Raw genomic sequence first — 22,712 nt, 5'->3', positions numbered from 1 at the left:
GAGCTGGGGCTAGGCCAGCCTGAGAAATGACATGTCCCAAGTACTAAACACTGGGCCAGGAAAACACACTTCTTCAGCTTGAGCTTGAGGCCGGCGTCCTGAAGCTGTGCCATCAAGTTGTGCAGGTTTTGCAGGTGGTCCCTGTCATCGCTGCCAGTAACCAGGATGTCATCCAAGTAGACCACCACGTGCCTCATGCCCCTGAAGAGGTTGTCCATTTCCCTGTAAAATATGGCTCGGGCTGAGGCAACGCCAAACGGTAAGCGTGTGTACTGGAAGGGCCACAAAGTTGTCGATATTGTGACATACTTCTGGGAGGCATCCTGGAGCAGCAGCTGCTGGTAAGCATCTCTGAGGTCGAGCTTGGTAAACTTCTGTCCACCAGACAATGCTTACCAGAGATATTCGCTCCGGGCAACGGCCACTTCTCGACGGTAGCGACGAGATGTACGGTAACCTTGAAATCCCTGCAGATCCTGACACTGTCGTCTCGCTTGATGTGATGCAAGGTTCGTGTACTCAAAGGTTTTAACGGTTCTCTTAGGCGGCTCCTCCAAGTACCTAATTGAGGACAAAGCCATTGGTTTCGAAAACACACAAACTTTTAATGGAACTAGAAAGAGTCTTAAAATAGATAAAAGGGAATAGAAAGCATAAAATAAACACTGAAGTAGACATCATGGCAATAAGAAACACACTTGGGGCTAGTATGACGTTAAATAGTGCACGTGTCCAGGCTTACCACGACAGCAGGGACACATAACAGTCTCGACGTGAAGACGCAGCGACAAGCTGACGAAAGGAGTTGCGCCAGTCTCGCCAAAGGTCGGGGTATAGGATGGTTGACCGGGCAACGGGAGCGCCCTTGCTCTGGCTTGAAGATAGAGGCAGGCCGCTAGGCGACACGAGTAGATGGCAGGGGCGTTCTGGCCGGGCAGCTGAACGTAGAACTCGGGCCCATAGCCCGACTGCTCTCGTCCTGCCCACGGGCACAGAAGCTCGCCGGCCTTGAGCAGCTGGCGGCACGCTCGGGTAGACTGGCGACACACAGGAATGGGTTGGCAGGAGGCCCCGATCGGGTGAAGTCCTGGTGGCTCGGGTCCGGAACCCAATGGCCCATCTTCAACTCCCGGTCCGGTGGCCGACCTTCTCCTGGCGTCGCTTTCTGGAACTCTCCGGGCGTCTCCCGGTATCTCCCCCCTTCTGCCAACGCGCCTCGTCTTTTCTTCCGCTCTGGCCGATTAGTCATTCTCCGATTGGCTGCCTGACGCCCCGTGGTCTTTCCTAATTGGTTGGCTTTTCTTCTTTTAGTTCTTTTTCTTGCTCCGCACGTTCACGTGCCGGATGCTCTTCGGCATCATCGTTTTCCTCCAGCACAGAATTCGCTTCGGTGCGCCCACTCCTTGTCGCCTGCTTCTGTCCGTCCTGACCACCGCACCATGTCGCGCACCACACACATCACACTTGAGGACTGGTACGATGGGAGTGGCCCAATTAGGATGCCCTCTCGCTGCAACCGTTGCAGCTCCTGGGTGACCCCGTCGTTGAGAGCGAACAGCAGTGGGGCGAGGCTTGAAAAAAAAAAAAACGTGGCTGGGCTCCCTCAGGTACATAGATGCCAGGCATCGTGCTGGCGAATGTGCCCACCCCTGGCTGGAACAGGGACTTGAACTCGGTCAGGAGGCTGGGGACGTTGTTCACCACATGCAGGCTGGCTTCTTGGTACTCTGGCAGACAAGCGCCCAGTGCATGAATCGAGTTTCGCCCCAGCAGCGTCGGCGACAACCCCTCGGTTAAGTAGAGGGGAAGAGTTTCCTCCCTGTTGCCAAAGCGAACGCTGACCTGTGCTTGACCCTAGACCTGGGAGAGCTGCTCGGAGTAGCTGCGCAGCGTCACGCCCGAAGCCGTGACAGACACGCCGGGGTAGGTACGCTTGAACCGTTTCCCCGCCATGACAGACACGCTGGCTCCTGTGTCCAGCTCCATGGAAATGGGGTGCCCGGAGGTTTTGACGGTCAGCATGTATGGTAACTAAAGTAATGCTTAACAGTCTCGGAAGAAAACAGCAATTTACAATAGGCAGCGAGGCACTGAAAGTCGTAAGGGAATACATCTACTTAGGGCAGGTAGTGACGGCAGATCCGGATCATGAGACGGAAATAATCAGAAGAATAAGAATGGGCTGGGGTGCGTTTGGCAGGCATTCTCAGATCATGAACAGCAGGTTGCCATTGTCCCTCAAGAGAAAAGTATATAATAGCTGTGTCTTACCAGTACTCACATACGGGGCAGAAACCTGGAGGCTTACGAAAAGGGTTCTACTCAAATTGAGGACGACGCAACGAGCTATGGAAAGAGGAATGATAGGTGTAACGTTAAGGGATAAGAAAAGAGCAGATTGGGTGCGGGAACGAACGCGAGTTAATGACATCTTAGTTGAAATCAAGAAAAAGAAATGGGCATGGGCAGGACATCTAATGAGGAGGGAAGATAACCGATGGTCATTAAGGGTTACGGACTGGATCCCAAAGGAAGGGAAGCGTAGCAGGGGGCAGCAGAAAGTTAGGTTGGCGGATGAGATTAAGAAGTTTGCAGGCAAGGCATGGCCACAATTAGTACATGACCGGGGTTGTTGAAGAAGTATGGGAGAGGCCTTTGCCCTGCAGTGGGCGTAACAATGATGATGATGATGATGATGATGATGTATGGTGGCACAGACGATGGTACAAATCCTGTGTGCCACATGTCGAAAATCAGGGGGTCCTCGGCCACGACGTGGAGCCTGGCCACAGAAGAACTTGAGCCTGCTGCCGCACGCCCCCGCCGCGTATCCTTGCAACGGCTACCCTGGTCGCGGCCTTGTGTGGTACCTGGGCTTGAACCAGGCTGGTGCTGCATTTTGCTGTTTGTCCTCCCCCTTCAGCATACACGTGCCAGGTGCCCAGTTTTCCCACACGTGAAGCATTGTGCTTGAGAGTCTCTCAACTGGCACTGTGAGGGGGAGTGGACACCACCACAGCGACCGCAGGTACTGCCCTTTGTCGCCAACTTGTTGACTGCCGCTTCCCCCGACGGTGAGCCAGTCGCACGCGAAATCTCGCCGGCGTCCTTGCTGGCTGCTTCCATCGCCAGCACTGCCTTCACGGCGGCGTCCAGCGAGGGGTCGGGAAGCTCCAGCAGTCGCGTCTGCATGGCGGGGTTGTTGATGCCGCAGACGAAACGGTCCCGGAGCAGCAAGTCCAGCTGGTCTCCGAAAACGCAGGCACTCGCTAACCCTCGTGGCGCAGTAACGAACTGCTCGAGGGTCTCTCCTTCTTGGCGGCTTTGGTTGTTGAAGTGGAAACGCTGGGTTGAAATGCGAGCACAGTATGTAAACAGCTCACCCAGCGTCTTAACAGTCATCTCTCTTTTACAAGAGTGACGCGCAGGTGTGAGGATAGATGTTCTTTAATGCTCTCATACTCTGGGTTGAACATGGTAGCGTGACATAATGGATGCTCCAAAAGTTGAACAGTGTGGTGTTGTGAGGTTTTTTTGACAGCTGAAGGTGTTTCCAAAAAGAAATCAGTCGCCGTGTGGATGCCATGTACATTGAACATTGCATTTCATTGGCCACTTTGAAGCGTTGGAGCAAACTGCTCAAAGAAGGATCTAAAAGTTGCAAAGACGATCTACGACCGGGCCAAAACCACCGTGCAATTGCCCCCAACACTATGGCAAAGGTTGATGAGCCGATTACTTAAGAACGGAGGGTAAGCATCGATGAACTGGCAGAGCGTGTGAAAATCAGTCACATTTCCGGTCACGCCATAATTCATGAACATCTCGGTTATCGGCTTTTGTGTGCGCAATGGATGCCCAAGATTTTGAACCATCGCCAGAAGATGAAGGAGTTCAGTGCTGCCTTGACTCATCTGATCCGGTATCACAATGAGGGAGATGACTTCTTGTCTGCAATTGTAACCAGGGACAAATCATGGTGCCACTACTATGAGCCTGAAACATGACTGCAAAGCTTACAGTGGAAACATTTGAATTCACCACCCGTAAGGAAAGCAAAGGCCATTATGTCCGCCGGAAAGGTGTTCACTTTTTTTGTTTCGATTGTCGGGGACCATTACTGATAGAATTTGCTAAATCTTGAGAGACTATCAATTGTTTCTGATATTGTGAAACGCCGGATCGGCTGCATCTCACAATCAAGAAGAAACGACATAGAAAATTGACGAATGGAGTCATCTTGCTACACGACAATGCCAGTCCCCACGTTGCTGATGTGGTTAATACAAAACTGGCAATGTTCAAGTTGGAAACGCTGCAACATCTACCATACAGCCCAGACCTGTCGTCTTGCGACTTCTACATTTTTGGGCAACGGAAGAAATGGCTCAAGGGAACCAGATTTGCGTTGGACGATGACATGAAAGAGTCAGTTACAGACTTTTTGAAGCAGCAACCCAAGGAATTTTATGAGAGGAGAATCACGAGACTCGTTAATCAATGGGACAAATGTCTAAATGCTCATGGAGACTACTTTTAAATAAAGTACCTGTTTGTCATATATTCGCATTGGCTCACTTTCATTTTACTTGCCCTCATATATTCTGCAGAACTCCTGCTTTTTATATGTGATGTCTGTTTCAACTATAATTTCGGTGCAGTTACTCACAATACACGACTGGTGACAGCTGCTCCTGAATAATACATTAGAACAAATGACGTCATTGAGATTTTTTTCTGGCCGTTGCATATGTACAAAAATGTAAATAAGGTCCTTGAATGACAGTTTCATTAACGTATTTGTCCTCAACTTGTTCATTTCATGGTCTTTACATTTTTTATATCAGCAGCATGCACTGCTTTGCTGGTTTCGAACTGATATAGTTCTAAAGCTCGTGCAATATTTTCTTTACTTAATAAATAGACAAAAAACATGGAAGCATTGATATAAGTTATTTTGGGCGCAATTTTTGGGATATACGAGTGTGTTCTTTTATGAAAAAATACCTATTTTACTTGTCTCGACAGTGCGTAGCGTTCAATAATTCGTTTGCAGCATCTTTGGCAATGGCAATGCAATTATTATTCATGTATTTGATCCCTCGACAAATTCTGTAAGGAGGAGGCCGAGCTGCAACATGAGCCCCCCCCCCTGGAACGAAATTTCTGGCTACACCACTGGTGGGAACCTATCCTGCATATTAATGAGTTTGCATTATATATAAAAAAAAATACACCTTTCTATGTTGTTACTGTAACTTTGCTCTAGTGTGAGAATGAGTTACTCCAAATCCTCTTCTTTGAACTTTGCAGCAGAATAAAAAAGAGGGCTGAAGAGGTGATAGGATGTGATCACGAGCAATAATAAGCAAACAGTTCATGGATGGTTGAAAATTGCAGGCATCCGCACCATATTTGCTGGCTCCTCCTGCAATGACCTGGTGGCCAGTGACAGTGCAGGCACCACCATCATCAGCGGCCACTTTGACAAGCGTCTGCGTTTCTGGGACTCGCGGGCAGAGAGCAGTGCCAACGAGATTGTGCTGGGTGGCTTGATCAGCTCGCTGGACCTGTCGGCCGACCGCTGCCAGCTGTTGTGCTGCGTGCGCGACGACACCCTCAAGCTGCTGGACGTGCGCATGAACCAGGTCCTTGTGAGCTTCCAGTGCGTTCTCACTCCCCATATTTCTTTTTTGAATTGCTGTGCCTCTTTGACAGACGCTATCCCCACTCAGCTTTTGCTTCTTTTGTCAGCACCTTGCGGAGTGTGCTGTGGTGGCTAGTATCATCAAAATGGCCTCCCGTTATCACCACACTGCTCAAAATGTGAGCATTGCAAAAAGCGCACGAAAGGTGCAGTGAAGTGGACTGTAGGAAACTGACCAGCAGCATGTTCAGCCCTATGTGCATTGCTGCACACTGGCGAGCGACTATGCAGCACACTCGTTCTGAAAGCACGCTACGTGATCTAGTGAGCACTGTTCAAAGAAACGGCGTAATTCCTTGGCAGTTTCACAGTTCAAGGATGTTCTAAATACATTTCAGAATTTTTGGGGGTTCGATTATTTTGACTGTAAAAGTGGCTTTTGAATCGAATATCAACCGATTTGAATTTAATGTTCCAAGTTTAGAGTATTCACACACCACTATTAAGTAGTGACCCACAGATTCCGTCAGTGATGTTTTCACCACTCAGCAAGCTCATTTCTTTATGAAAAAGAAAGCAGTTCATCAGTGCTGGGATGTATTTGTACCAACCATTTATTGTTCGCAAGCAGATACTCCACTTATGTGCATTCAGCTAGAGCAGTTCTGGAATTTTTAATGCCTGTGGCCTTTAACTAACTGTATAAATGAACATTTCATTTGATAGCCATCAAGATGTGGTGCTCCAAAAATAGTCATTTACTTGTCATTAATGTTGGTGATTTGGCGCTTTCAGTGAAATCTCTGATTACATGGTGGAATGAAGGGTGCGTCAGGTGTAGTCTAAAAAAGTTCAGCAGAATCTATCTCACGGTGACTGTCGATGGTAATGCATTCAGCATTGGATAACTATAGTGACGCAACATATTTCCACCGTCAAAATGAGTTATCTATTAGGCATGCACTGCAATGGGACTCATCTTTCATGCTTCTCTAAGTGAAAAGAAAGGGGGTTAACCCAGGGGCCCGATTTTTATTCGTCATATCATAAGAAGCCAACAAACCCTCACACCAAGGACAACATAGGGGAAATTACTTGTCCTTAATAAACGAAGTAAAGAAATGATAAATATAATGGAAATGAAAGTGGAGGAAAGAACAACTTGCTGCAGGTGGGGAACGATGCGAAGGTTGTGGGATCGTTCCCCACCTTTGGCAAGTTGTTTTTTCATCCACTTTGATTGCCATTAATTTATGTTTTCTTTATTTCATTTATTAAGCACAAGTAATTTTTCCTATGTTCTCATTGGTGTGAGTGTTTGTTGGCTTCCCATGATGTTGCTTCTGTAAGACCACTCGGCACCGTCTGTGATGCCGCCGCCGTGAAGCCTGCGCACACGCCTGGCACGCAAGGCTGAGAGACGTGCAGCAGCCAGGCTCCTCCCTCGTGCTTCCTCCTCGGCGCCCTCTCATCGCGCCGTCGAGAGGCTCGCCTACGGCCTCCGAGACGAGAACCATGGCGTGCCTGCAAACACTGAGCATGGTTCCTTCGCTTGCTGCACAGGCAGTGTCACATGCACATAGACCAAAGTTGCCATGAATTTCATTGAAGAGCGGCATATACCCAGTGTATTCATGGCACAGCTCGCTAAAACTTTAGCGTGAAAGGCGTTCATTGAAAAGCAGGTACCCCACAGGGGCGTCTGTGTCAGCAGGCATTTGGTGCATTGTGACACCACGGACGCGAGCACACGGCGCTTTGACCCTTTCGTGCCTAGCCATGCATGGCTTAGGCGTGTCCTGGGAAAAGGGAATCCTGGGGGTTGAGCTGATTCTGGGTGTTCGAACCTTTAAGGCCTCTCTTGCCTCATGTATACGGCATCCTCAGACTGACTCCAGAGGGAAACCGGTGGTCGCGTTTTCCTCTCCCCAATCTATTGATTTCCTATTAACTTACCTCTTATGTCCTACCATCTCCTTTCTTCTCATTTTTTCTGTCTCTCTCAGGCGGCTTGGGTTAACCTGGTGCGGCTCAGTGAAACCTTGTTAAGTTGTAGTTGGCCAGAGCTTGAAAAAAGTACTTACTAAACGGTAGCACTGCTTAACCAAAATAGCGTGAGATCGACCACTTACCTGTCTAAAATGGAACTACGATAGAGTGCGATAAAAGGGCAGAAAACACGCAGTATTTATTCATACAGTACTGCTAGCCTCAAGTTGAGGCTGTAAGCAGGCGTGGGTGTTCATACATAAAAGAAATCAAGACACAACAAGTGTGTTACAGAAACCAACAAGAAGGTAAGAAACACACTCATGAAAACACCTGCTGCAACATTTTGTACACCAAATAACAAAAAAATGAACAAGTAAAGCACACGCGCAGCGTTTGAAGCACTGGTGATTGCAATTTATTGCAAAAATGATTACAACTGAAGTGCTTGTACAAATGTATCTGTAGTTGGGCATTCCACAGTGCTCACTGGTAGTTGCTTCCATTCATGAATTGTCTTCGGAAAGAAAGAATTTGTAAATATTTTAGTATGGCAGGAATATTCCTTTAATATTTATTATAATGTGATCGGGTGGTTCGTCTGGACACTGGCTCTGTGTGTGTTTGTGTATGCCAAGTTTATTGTGGAATAGCAAGTGCATGTACTTTAATCACTCACGTTGGTGCCGCTATTATGAGCAAGCTGGACCCGCTTTTTTTTTTACCAAAGCACTTGCAGAAGTACGCCAACTATATGAACGGTATACAAACCTAACCGCTTTCTTTTAGACAGATTCTAGCTTGTTTATGTTGGCTCGAGTGTGTGGATCCCGAACATTTGATCCATATTCCATTAAAAGGTGAACTAAAGGTTTATGTGCTATTAATTTAACCTCGTGTGTGCACTGCCGCAGGGTTCTTAAGCAACAAACTTTCTGTACAGCTCTCGCAACGTCCAACATATGCTTAGATTCCACCTTAGATCCGATGTTATAATTGCACCCAGATATTTTTGGCGGTTTACCACTGCAAGAGGGTTGCCACCTATGCAGTATGAGAAACTTAACGGCCGTCACTTGCGTGTTATGGTCATTGCAACTGATTATTTAAATCTTTATTGTCATTTGCCAATCTGAGCACCACATTGCAATTTTATCTAAAGCATTATGAATGCAGTCTGGTCGCTGCAGTTGTAAATGTCATGATAGATTATGCCATCAGCATGTAGCTTAATTTTGACGTGTAGGTTGTGAACTATGTCATTAATAAAGATTGAAAAGAACAGAGGCCCGAGAACAGATCCTTGTGGGATGCCCGACTTAACAGATGTAGGAGCAGAGCACTCTTCATCAATTCCCACACACTGGCTTCGACCACACAGATAAAGCTTCGATCCGTGCAAGTGAATTATTTTTTAATGGTGGTTTTAGTTTTAAAAGAAGGTTAGGGTGTGAGACTCAATTGAAGGCTTTTTTTGAAATCTAGAAATATAATGTCAATTTGGCTTTGAATGTAAGTTGCTGCTGAGAAATTGTGAACTAGCTCTAAGAGCGGCGTCACAGTAGAAAGTTCTTTTCGGAACCCGTGTTGCCTGTTGTGGATTATGTTATTATTTTCAATAAATGTTGAAATATGATTGAAAATAATATGCTCAAGGATCTTAGAACAAGCACACAACAATGATAATGGCCAACTAAAGTAATGATGAATCATCTGCTTTAGGTATGGGTACACTTTTGCTGCATTTCCAATCAAAGAGAATGTCTGCTTTTGATAATGAAAGGTTGAACATAGTATGTAAATATTTCGGCATACCTGACGGCATACCTGACGAGGAAGGCATTAGGTACCATGAGCACCTGCAAACTTTTTGGTGTCAGTGTTGAACAGAAGCGACAGAACGCGCTCTACAACAACATTGTTAATAGGCTGACAATGGGCCAATGGGTAGAAATGTGCCGTTCTACCATGATCATTTGTGAATACAGAAAAAAAAAAATTGATTAAAGGCTGCAGCGACTTGTGGTTCTGACGTTATCGTTTCGCCATTTATACAAAATGTGTATGTTCTTTTCTTTTTATAAGATAAATGCTGATAGAACTTTTCTGGTACTGTCAACAGGAAGTTTTGCATGGTAACGTTGAAATAGTAGTCCATGTTTCTCTTGATACAGTCCTTTCCCTGCGTACGTAAGAACAAAAGCTCAGTTTTGTTGCCGAAGGGGGCAAGTGGGCTCGCTTTCTTAGCTTTCTTTATTTGCGTCCCAGCTGAATAACTTCTTTAGTCATCCAAAGACTAGTATTTGTTTTGTGATGGTTGACACACAATCCTTCATGCACTTCAACACAACACTCTTGAAGAAGCACCATAATGCATCAATAGAACAATCGGTTGAACCACTTAAAGCAGCAAAATCAGAAAACGAGCTGTCCAACAAATTTAGAATGGCAACGTCATTGGCACGTGTGAAATTCGGGACTATGCGCACATCCTTGCTTTTGCTAGTAGCAGAACCACATTAGAGATTTAACGATGTCATCTTGTGGTTTTGATATTAACACAAACTCGATATCTTTATCGAGTTTGTGTCTTTGGTGGGTTGCAGATCAGTCCGACAAAAAGTCCTTTTTTTACGGCTTGCATCAAGAAGCGCACTTTTTTCCCTTCGGACATTTCAGGGTCGGCGTGCCGGAACAGGCACATCATCTCCTTGGTGAAGATCGCTATGGTCTCGTTGGGTAGTTGTACTCAGGCTTCTAGCATTGGGGGCGAGTACTTACGGAGTCGCCATCTGTCGGAAGCACCTCCCTTGCGTAGTATGAGGGATCACCCGGAGCGCTCCTCATAGATTTCGCTTACGGCACTCAATAAACACACCACGTGGCAGCCCTCCTGGACACATATGTAAGTACTCTCAAAACGAGGGAAGTTTCTGAGTGTTGATATAATAATCTTGGGCAAACTGAAAGCACGGAATTGTTTACAGACGCTATCTCTTTACCGAATACGTACAGTGAACGCCACTACGCACGGTCGCCGCAATGGAGTCTCCCAAACCGGATTCTTACGTGAAAGGTAGGCAAACGCTGAGAGTAAACCATGTGAAATATGTTTTTATAGTGGGATGTCTGTATAACCAAATGGAGCATAATAGAATGAAGCCTCAATGCAGCGATCGCACGTGTTCGCAGCCACTGACTGCACGTCTGCGCACAATGTTTTGCTTTCGCTGCGAACATGTTTTTGCACCGTGCTGGGAGCTTTAGGCTGCAGCATACGAGCATTTGACAGTACATTAGCAAGCATTAATTTGTTGCGTGGACGCTATCAGAACTGTGCAAAAATAATTTCGTTATAGAGACTTCGACGCCTATGGCGACTGTGATGCACTGCCGCGACGATTCGATCTTTTTTTGTATTTTAATTTCTTGGACATTTATATATTATTTCTCAAGTTGGCGTCGCACTGTATGTTTATCGGTCTTCTCAGCGTGCAATTTTCCTCTGCTTGTTTTTCACAATCCAGTGCATTAATTCATAACACAAACATGATCATATGCCGTGCCTTTTTTAATGTGCCTCTTACCGCTCCCTTTCCGTTCCAGTGAACTTGCCAGTATCTAGCATCAACAAGTTCATAGACCAAACCGTCATGATGTTAACCGGGCAGCGGGCGCGGGCGAGCGTCTCAGTGCGTGTTTTCTGCTACTCACCGAACATTGCGTAGTCACTGCACCGTAGCAGAAATGTTCCTCGCGTCTGTGCTTTCTGCATACCCGTGTTGTAGCCGATGGCTGTCTGCTGATTCTAAGTTTCGCCAGCCAAGCATTACGCAGATCCTTGCCCTGTGGCTACATGTGAATAAGGCTGACTCCGTTGCGTGCATCCAGCACTGCGGCTCCAAGCAGTAGCCTACCATGCTGCATGCGTCCAAAGGCAGCCACTACCTATTATAGTACTTTCAAACGTTGTCAAGCAGACATTCAAGGCGGTAAAGACTCACCACGTAATCAGAACCGCAGCGCAGCTGGGACTTTAAACTTTCGTTCTCAGCTGGCTTCGGCTCTTCCGAAGCAGCCGACACAGCCGCTGTGTCCATGTGATCCCTCATGACACGTCACGCTGACGGTGGCACCAGCTTTTCCAGTGGTGGAGCTCACCCCAATAGCTTTGGCCCTTTCCTTGCTTACGACGCTTGTAAATGTTCACAGAATGGAACAGGTCCCGTGTTGTTATGGTTGACTCCCGGTTCTCAAACCACATTCTGGTGGCGTCTTCTAAGGCGAAGTATACATGCCGCAGCTTGTCGTCAGAGTCCCAGTTGTTGAAAGTTGTGATTCGTTCATAGGTCTCCAGCTAGGTTTCTGGGTCTTCAGATGATGATCCATGGAAAGTCGGTGGCTCCCTGGGCTGTTGCAGAACGATGTGGGACGCTGCGGCTGCTAATTGGATTGTCTTGGCCAAAATCTTCTTGGTCTTAGGTACTTGCTCCGGGGGCAGCTGTCATGCAGACCATGCAGCCAACCCTGCTGTTTTCATTGCAATTCCCCAGGATATCTACAAGCAGATTGCCCGGGAAATGGACAAGTGTAGCCACTTCTCCGGTCGACGGCTACACGACGTCCCTGCAAGTGCTTGCAACAGCCAGAAATAAAGAACCACTGCTTGAACTGCTGATTGGTGACAGTGTGCTTTATGCACTTATGGACACTGGGCCAAGCATGAGCTTAATAGGTAGCCGTGCCATCGCAACAGCCAAGTGTGCAGGAGCCACATTCAGGAAAGAAGCACGCACCCTGAGGCTTGCGCAGGGCTGGTCGCAAACTTCACAATCGTTCGCTGTCGTATTCATTGGCAAGGTGGGTCCAGGAAGCGGCGTTTTCTTCTTTTGCCAGAGCTGTGCCACGACGTTGTCCTTGGGTGGGATACACTTGAGGTGGCAGGTATTTCCATATGGGCCTTGGCAGACCGTCACTGCACTCTGACCCATATGGGCTTGTCAAATTTTAAAAGACACCGAAGCGGCCATGTGCGTCAGATGTTGGACACCGACCCCTGTCAGTCTGTAAGACAGCGTTTCACTGCGATAAGCAAGGTCAAAAGCCTGATGAAAATGTGGCCAGCTCTCTACAGGCACTTATTGCAGATGTGCAGGATGTATGCCACAATACCACTGAGAGTGGCGAGTTTAGTCTAGAGAACCTTCTGGAGCAGAAGCAGGAACTTAATAACATCCTTGCAGACCATAACCATATTTTTACCACTCTGCCAGGTTGCACATTCCTGGTGCTTCACAAAATAGACACAAGCAGCCACCCACCAGTTAGATGCAAGCTGCGCCCGGTTAACAGCCAAAAGAGAGAAATTCTTCATGGGTGTATCCAAGATTAGCTGGACCAATACCTCATTGAGCCCTGCTCCAGTTTCTGGGCCAGTGCCCCTATATTAGTAAAGAAGAAACCTGGAGGATATCACCTTGCGATCGACTACAGGCTCTTAAATGCAATCACAACTGTGCCAGCATAACCCATGCCCCATACAGACAGGGTACTCGCTCAGCTCGGCCATGCTAGGTGGTTCACGAGCCTCGACCTTGCTCAGGGCTTCTTTCAAGTGTCGGTTGCTCCTGAAGATGTACCGAAGACTGCACCCCTGTGCCATAGAGGAGTGTTTCAATTTTAGCGAATGTTATTTGGGGTAGCAGGTGGGCTGGCAACATTTCAGTCTCTCATGGACAAAGTGTTCTTAGAAGGCATAAAAGACAACTACTGCATGGAATTCCTTGACGATGTGCTCATTTATTCAGAAACTTTTGAGGACCACCTACAACATAGCGATGAGATACTGCGAAGAATTGGCTCTGCAGGTCTGACAATCAATCCCAACTTGTAAACCCTCCAGGCAAATGTCAACCTGACCCAGACAAGGTGCGAGCGGTTGCAGAGTTCCCATGCCCTAAAACAGCAAGGAGCTCCAAATGTTTTTGGGCCTTGTGGGATACTACAGAAATTTTATCCCCTGGTTTTCTGACAAAGCCAGACCCCTGACAGCTCTCCTCAAGGAAGGAGCCCATTGGGTTGGGGGTGCCGAGCAACAGACAGCATTCAAGACTCTATGGTTAATGCTGGCAGGAGAGGTGGCTGTGGTATTGCCTGACCTGAACAGACCCTTTGTGATTGAAACAGATGCCAGTGGCACTGGTATATTGGCAGTATTGTTGCAGGAAGTCGAAGGTGAACTCAGGCCTCTGTCATTTATAAGCAGGACCCTCAGCACTGCTGAAAAGAACTATACTGTCCAAGAATGGGAATGCCTCGCTGTGGTGTGGGCTGTCGATAGATTCCGACTGTATGTAAAATGCACATCATTTGAGGTGACCATGCATCATTGGCTTGGATGTTTACAACTTAGCAGACATTGTGCAGAGTGTGACGTTAAGTGTTGAGATTACAAGGGCTCAAATGTACCATAAGGCATCATAAAGGACAGGCCAACATCCCAGCTGATGCACTAAGCAGGTGCCCCATCCCTGCTGCCGAACCTGCTCAGCCTTATTTGGCAGAGGACTCGTTTCCAGTCGAAGTGCAAGAGCTACAACAAACCATTCGTTTTGAACTAGCAGCCCCTGTTTACATGACTGATGTGTCCCCACTCACTGACTCTGCAAAGTTCTAGTTGGAACAACGCAAGGATTCACTGCTGCTGCAGCTGCTGCAATACTTAAAGTCTGGCCTGCTACCTGGTGACGCTAAAGAATCCAAGAGGGTACAGGACCTAGCTGGTGACAGCGAAATTTCGAACAATGGTATCCTTATGTACACAATCAGTGAACGTAAGGTCGCCTGGCTTCCCCAACACTTACGAGACATGGCCCTGCAAATGGAGCATGACCACCCCCTTCAGTGGGCATTTAGGCTTTTTTAAAACTTGGAAACTTGTGAAGAGCCAGTTCATATGACTCGCTATCCGCTCCAATATCTCCCGTTACATCCGCAGCTGCCAGCAGTGTGAGGCTTTTAAACCTCACTGGCAAAAACCAGAAGGGCTTATGGACAGCTCATGGGCCACCCACCCTATGCAGCAGCTAAGCGTGGACCTTACTGGGCCACTGCCCACAACTCCTCGGCACCACAAGCACATCCCGGTGGTGCTGGACAAGTTCACGAAGTTTATGGAGCTTTCCCCATTATGTGCGCCGACCTACAAATTGTTCATTGATAAAATGATAAATGTTTTTTGCCAGCATGGTGTGCCTAGCTCCATCTCTAGCGACAATGACAAACCGTTCATAAGCAAACTGTGGAAAGGCATTCTCCAGCACTGGAGAATCAAGGAGAGCCACACAGTCCCATATAGACCAGCAGGACAGTCTGTGGAATGCCATAGCACAACGGTTAAACAATGCCTGGTGGGCTACTGCACTTGCCACACGGACTGGGACAGAAAGGCTGCCCGAAGTGGCATTTGCAATGTGCACGTCTGAAAGTGTAGTTACTGGCTTTACGCCTGCCTTCTTGTGCTATCGGCGGGAACTACGGAACCTGTGGAGCCATCACAATCAGGCAGCTGGCACCGAGGTGCCCCCTTCTGCGCCTCATGCCCTAGCTGCTGAACTGGATGTGTACCTTCGAGATGCGTGGGCCTTTACACAGGTCCACCAAACTTTGGCAAAAGCCCGCCAGGCAAAGTATTACAACAAAAAACGCACTCGAGCTACCTTCTAGGTTGGAGACTTGGCTCTCCAGGACACGCACCCGCTAAGTAAGGTAGCCATTGGATTCACAGCCAGGCTGACGCCAGGTGGCATAGAGTTGCAGGCACGAGACGGTGGGCAACTGTGTAGAGTAACAGGCACAGGAGGGTAGGCAACGATGTGTGGCGGGGAGGGAAAACATGGAAGGCGTGTGTGCGCGGTCGGCATGTGGGAAGCACACGACAACAAACTCAGTGAGTGAAGTAATCAGCGGAACAAGCCGCGTGCGGTGCGGCGGGACAGAGCGCAGGCTGCATGTGTGTGCGTGTGCCGAGGATTTCCCAAAATAAAGAAAGTACTTGACAACCTCCACCAGATGTCACGTGGTAGTGACGGTAAAAAAAGCAGCAAAACTGGAAGTTGAGAAACTAGCGTTTTATTGGGCACACTTGTGCCCTCAAAAACAGGCTACAATTCAAGCACGGCGACAGTGGCGAACACAGTCGGTGATCGGTAAAAGTCTGATCAGCAGGTCAAGCATGTCGGTTTTTATACATCAGTCACAGAAGGTTCCAGAGTAATCGCTGGTGCCCGCATGTCTTCCAGAATGTTCTACACCATTTGCGTTGTGCATTACACAACACGAATTACACAGATTACACAAGGTTTGCTGACAACAAACAGCGGATAGAACCATTGATAACATTAGAGAAATTTCCCATACATGTAGGCGCGTCCTGCGCTGTGCGATAACATTTGTTAGGCGGTGAAACTCCGGACAGGCCACCATTGGAATATGAACCTGGCAATGTTTAACGCTAGAACGTTATCTAGTGAGGCGAGTCTAGCAGTGCTATTGGAGGAATTAGAGGGCAGTAAATGGGATATAATAGGGCTCAGTGAAGTTAGGAGGCCGAAAGAAACCTATACTTTGCTAAAAAGCGGGCACGTCCTGTGCTACCGGGGCTTAGCGGAGAGAAGAGAACTAGGAGTCAGATTCCTGATTAATAAGAATATAGCTGGTAACATACAGGAATTCTATAGCATTAACGAGAGGGTGGCAGGTCTTGTTGTGAAACTTAATAAGAGGTACAAAATGAAGATTGTACAGGTCTACGCCCCTACATCCAGTCATGATGACCAGGAAGTCGAAAGCTTCTATGAAGACGTGGAATCGGCGATGGGTAGAGTGAAAACATAAATACACTATACTAATGGGCGACTTTAACGCCAAGGTAGGCAAGAAGTAGGCTGGAGACAAGGCAGTGGGGGAATATGGCATAGGCACTAGGAATAGCAGGGGAGAGTTATTAGTAGAGTTTGCGGAACAGAATAATATGAGGATAATGAATACCTTCTTCCGCAAGCGGGACAGCCGAAAGTGGACCTGGAGGAGCCCGAACGGCGAGACTAGAAATGAAATAGACTTCATACTCTGCACTAACCCTGGCATCATACAAGATGTGGACATGCTCGGCAAGGTGCGCTGCAGTGACCATAGGATGGTAATAACTCGAATTAGCCTAGACCTGAGGAGGGAACGGAAGAAACTGGTACATAAGAAGCCGATTAATGAGTTAGCGGTGAGAGGGAAAATAGAGGAATTCCAGATCAAGCTACAGAACAGGTATTCGGCTTTAACTCCGGAAGAGGACCTTAGTGTTGAAGCAATGAACGACAATCTTGTGGGCATCATTAAGGAGTGTGCAATGGAAGTCGGTGGTAACTCCGTTAGGCAGGATACCAGCAAACTATCGCAGGAGACGAAAGATCTGATCAAGAAACGCCAATGTATGAAAGCATCTAACCCTACAGCTAGAATAGAACTGGCAGAACTTTCGAAGTTAATCAACAAGCGTAAGACAGCTGACATAAGGAAGTATTATATGGATAGAATTGAACATGCTCTCAGGAATGGAGGAAGCCTAAAAACAGTGAAGAAGAAACTAGGAATTGGCAAGAATCAGATGTACGCGTTAAGAGACAAAGCCGGCAATATCATTACTAATATAGATGAGATAGTTCAAGTGGCTGAGGATTTCTATAGAGATTTATACAGTACCAGAGGCACCCTCGACGATAATGGAAGAGAAATTAGTCCAGAGGAATTCGAAATACCAAAGGTAACGCCGGAAGAAGTAAAGAAAGCCTTGGGAGATATGCAAAGGGGGAAGGCAGCTGGGGAGGATCAGGTAACAACAGATTTGTTGAAGGATGTTGGACAGATTGTTCTAGAGAAACTGGCCACCCTGTATACGCAATGCCTCATGACCTCGAGCGTACCGGAATCTTGGAAGAACGCTAACATAATCCTAATCCATAAGAAAGGGGACGCCAAAGACTTGAAAAATTATAGACCGATCAGCTTACTGTCTGTTGCCTACAAACTGTTTACTAAGGTAATCGCAAATAGAATCAGGAACACTTTAGACTTCTGTCAAGCAAAGGACCAGGCAGGATTCCGTTAAGGCTACTCAACAATAGATCATATGCACACTATCAATCAGGTGATAGAGAAATGTGCGGAATATAACCAACCCTTACATATAGCTTTCATTGATTACAAGAAAGCGTTTGATTCTGTCGAAACCTCAGCAGTCATAGAGGCATTACGGAATCAGGGTGTAGACGAGCCGTATGTAAAAATACTGAAAGATATCTATAGCGGCTCCACAGCCACCGTAGTCCTCCATAAAGCAAGCAACAAAATCCCAATAAAGAAAGGCGTCAGGCAGGGAGATACGATATCTCCAATGCTATTCACAGCGTGTTTACAGGAGGTATTCAGAGACCTGGATTGGGAAGAATTGGGGATAAAAGTTAATTGAGAATACCTTAGTAACTTGCGATTCGCTGATGATATTGCCTTGCTTAGTAACTCAGGGGACCAATTGCAATGCATGCTCACTGACCTGGAGAGGCAAAGCAGAAGAGTGGGTCTAAAAATTAATCTGCAGAAAACTAAAGTAATGCTTAACTGTCTCGGAAGAGAACAGCACTTTACAATAGGCAGCGAGGCACTGGAAGTCGTAAGGGAATACATCTACTTAGGGCAGGTAGTGACGGCGGATCCGGATCATGAGACGGAAATCATCAGAAGAATAAGAATGGGCTAGGGTGCGTTTGGCAGGCATTCTCAGATCATGAACAGCAGGTTGCCATTATCCCTCAAGAGTAAAGTATATAATAGCTGTGTCTTACCAGTGCTCACCTATGGAGCAGAAACCTGGAGGCTTACGAAAAGGGTTCTACTCAAATTGAGGACGACGCAACGAGCTATGGAAAGAAGAATGATAGGTGTAACGTTAAGGGATAAGACAAGAGTAGATTGGGTGAGGGAACAAACGCGAGTTAATGACATCTTAGTTGAAATCAAGAAAAAGAAATGGGCATGGGCAGGACATGTAATGAGGAGGGAAGATAACCGATGGTCATTAAGGGTTACGGACTGGATCCCAAGGGAAGGGAAGCGTAGCAGGGGGCGGCAGAAAGTTAGGTGGGTGGATGAGATTAAGAAGTTTGCAGGCATGGCCACAATTAGCACATGACCGGGGTTGTTGGAGAAGTATGGGAGAGGCCTTTGCCCTGCAGTGGGCGTAACCAGGCTGATGATGATGATGATGATGATGATGATGATGATGATGAAACTCGATAAATATAAACATGCGTCAATATGCCATCATAGACATGCGTGACTGGATCTCGGCAAAGCGGAGTGCTACTCGTGAAGATCTACAATTGATTTGATGTCTTTTTGAATGTGGATAGGTTCCTTCACTACTTGAGTGAAGTTGTGGAAAAAGATTAAATCTAGAAACGGTTAAGCAGTAGTATTTAGGGGTTCAGGGAACTCACTGTCCCACTTGACAGCAGGCATATTAAAATCATCAGCAAGCACAGTGTTACAAGAGGGAATGCTGCTACACCTTAAAATTTGTTCAGAGCCTCAAAAAGAGGTACTGTTGGTGTTTGGTACGCGGTAAAATGTTCCAATTATCAGGGATAGCTCTGTTAGAAATAGCTTAAACCCAAACGCATGCATTTTAAGCCACATTACTCGCACAAAAAGAGCTTGATCCGCTTAGTGTAAAGTGGCAAGCGGAGGCATTGCCGCAGCACAGCGGCGGCGACCCTTTTGTGCATGCAGTGCCAAATTAGTACTGCCGACAAATTAGCCTCATGCAGGCACAGAACAGGCCACAAAAATACGAAACCCACTACCGATGACCGCCTAGTAACGAGTACAAAGTGAGTGCCGAGTGCTCTCAGCTGTGTACTGTGGAACAAACGGTAGCTGCCAAACTTCATGGCGCAGCATGCCTTAACCGTTAATCTTGGTCGCAATCACATTGTTAGTGTCCCCCGTGATAGAATCAACATGAAAATTAAGTTTTCCTGATGCTTTGCGATACCAGAAAACTGCGGTCTCTTGGATTCCGAAAAGTGGCCAAAATACTGTGGGCAAACTTGCGCCGTAGCATTCTATGGGGTGCGCTCAATGAGCAAAGTTTTACTGCTCTAAAAAGCACTTCTGGCGCTGAAATGTTCCGAAAAGCGCAAAAGAAGTGTCCCTCCGATTATAGTGCCATGTTCGACGTGAGGAGCTACATTAACAAATCGGGAAGATGACTTTGGGGAAGCCTGTCTAGAAATTTGCTCGCCGTGCGCTATAATTGGCCTTGCATCGCAATAAAACACCACCCCTAGCTTCATTGCACTTTTTACGGTGCAAATCGACCAATAACTTGCCGAAAACACGAAAAATCTGAGCGTCGCCAGCAACAAGTCGGGCTGTCAACGTTGCGGGTCAACGCAAACTGGTGTTTCCCCGGCGATTTTCTTGAAGCGGTCTTGATTTGCACCATCTGACTTTAGACAAACGGTCTAAATGCATGGTAGGGTCATTGAATTTTGTTTCTAGACTTTTGTCAATGGTGCGGATGCAATGGTGCGTGAGCACCGACACTCGAACCACAAAATTAGCACAGTGTCGTCGACAACGGTGCGCCAAAAAACTCTCGTGCAAACTTCACAGCTGCACATCTCGGGAAAAAATTTCCCAGTGATCATGCAAAGCCCCTGCTGCAAAACCGCTCAGTTTTCACGATCGCATTGCATACCCACGATGAGTGGCTAATCGTTTTTTGAGCACAACAAACACAACCTCACACTCGAGCTGCAGCATTCGCAGTGCTTTCTAGCACGATCCGCTCGTAGTCTTCCGTGGCCTCCGCACCCCTCCCTATAAAAGCGGCCACTGCCTTCCCCTTCTCATTCGCTCTCCAGTCTGTTAGCCATTGGGATGCCAGTCACTCCTCTCACTCGCCTTCACGTCAAGTCCTCACCTCCTCGCTGCCAGTTTCGACTCCACTGCTCCTCCAAAGCTGCCCTCTTCAGGCCTGCCCTCTTCAGGTCTGCCCTCCCAAGCACAGTCTTCCACCAATGGGTACCCCTCCACGGTTCCTGCTTCTTGGTCTCCACAACTCCAATCACCTTTCTTCCACTACACTTGAAACCGATTACAAGCCCGCGATTGCAACCTTTGCCATCACCAGCGCGCACTGACGAGGAAGGCAAGATGCCCTTATGACATTTTGGAGCTTCCACCTTTTGTGTCGCCCGCTGTGTTCAGTCACTTTGGCACCGACGGCGCGTGCATTTGAATCCGTGCTGCAAGCCATGTGATTATGTGTAATTAAGTGCTTCGTTAGGCGTGCCTCGCGTATTATCCAGGCGGAAGTGTCTGACTTTGGAGCAGAAAGTTTTGCTGATATAACAAGTGGAAAAAGGCGGCCGGCAGAAAGCTGACATCGGGAATGAATTAAGCATACTGCTGTCTACTTTATGAACTGTATTAAAAAACAAGGAAGCTGTGCTGGATGGCTTTGAAAAGAGCTTCTTGGCGAATAGAAAGAGAAATCGCGATTTGAAATACCCCGAAGTGGAAGGTGCACTCTACAGTGGGCGAAGAATGCCAGGAATGCAAATCTCCCCTTACATGGACCTGCACTAACTGCAAAAGCAAGCGCTCTCGCCCTCCACAGAGATTTCAAGTGCAGCAATGGCTGGCTCAAGCGGTTCAAGAAACGACATGTCGTGACCTCGAAGTTGATCGTTGGTGAAAGGGCATCCTTGAACTGTGACACTGTAGACATATGGTGCCAACGTCGGCTCCAAGCTATACTTAAAATGTATGAAGTCAAAGACATCTGCAACCTAGATGGGGCTGTAGTTTTCTACAAGATGCTAACAAATCACACATTCACTACCACTGGCGGATCTTCATCCAGAGGAAAACAGAGCAAGGAGCGTGTCTGTCACGGTGCTGTTTGGTGCCAATGCAACAGGTGAGGACAAGCTTTCCTTGTTGATACTGGGGAAAGCAGAGAAGCCGCGGTGCTTGCGAAATGCAACTATTCCCAAGGAATGCATCTACAGAAGTAACAAGCGAGCATGGATGGCTGCTGCTATTTTTGAAAACTATCTGTGCCTTCTGGATAGATGGTTCAACGCAAAGAATTGGCAAGTGCTTTTCATAATTGATAATTGTCTGAGCCACAGGAAGTTAGACAACCTCAAGGCGTTTGCTGTGGAATTTTCGCCTGCAAACACAACCGCAGTACTGCAATCAATAGATGAGTGCATCATTGAGACCACCCGGAAGTTGTACTGCAAGGCTCTTTTGCAGCGCATGCTCACAGTGTATGACATCAGCAAGAGGTACAACATTAATTTGCTAGGTGCGATTCATTTGCTGAACTTTTTATGGAAAGAACTCACACGTTCAAAGGTTGCCAACTGCTTTGCGCACGCTGGCTTTTCCAGTGCCATCGTCAGTGACCCTGACGATGACCAGCCTGACGATGACCAGACTTGCAGAGATCTGTACGAGACTGTTCATAAAATTGCTCGCCAAGAGGTAGAAGGCAACTTCGAGACAATCACGTTGGCTGATGCTGCTGCTCCCGTGGTCACCCTTGCGAAGGATGTACAGATAATAATTGACGCTGTTGGTGGCGCCGACAAGGACGAAGAGCTGGCAGATGAAGAGCCACGTGAAGTGCCAACTATGGTGCAGAAGTGGGAATGCCTACACCTGCTGTGAAATAAGGTTGAATGCATGGGCAGCGACAAAGGTCTCGTGCAATGTTTGGTTAAATTAGAGCAGGGGTTGCTTGCGCCTGGTAAGAACTTAAAACTGCCAAAGCTCAGTGCCTTTCTTGCACCTGAATAAAGATTTGCTTCATTGAATATATTGTATTTTGACTTTCTCGCAGTTGTGGCGCAATTAAAGCTCAACTGCTTTAGTTTTTCTCGATTGGTCACTTATATCGAATTACCGCTTGTAACGAATTTTTTCGCCGTCCCGCTGACTTTGTTAT

At 47.3% G+C, this 22,712-nt stretch overlaps 1 protein-coding gene across 3 annotated transcripts in view; it reads left to right on the top strand.

The window, feature by feature from the left end:
* Positions 1-22,712, top strand: part of Atg16 (Autophagy-related 16) — a 456,887-nt gene that overhangs the window by 361,454 nt on the left and 72,721 nt on the right. For all 3 annotated transcript variants that reach the window (XM_075682849.1, XM_075682848.1, XM_075682850.1), the window contains one exon: positions 5,401-5,665. In XM_075682849.1, coding sequence (XP_075538964.1) covers positions 5,401-5,665 — 265 coding nt within the window. The remainder of the gene's footprint in view (positions 1-5,400; positions 5,666-22,712) is intronic.

The sequence above is a fragment of the Dermacentor variabilis genome, chromosome 2, assembly GCF_050947875.1.
Source record: "Dermacentor variabilis isolate Ectoservices chromosome 2, ASM5094787v1, whole genome shotgun sequence".
NCBI lineage: Eukaryota > Metazoa > Arthropoda > Arachnida > Ixodida > Ixodidae > Dermacentor > Dermacentor variabilis.
This window is presented reverse-complemented; position numbering and strand designations above follow the sequence as displayed.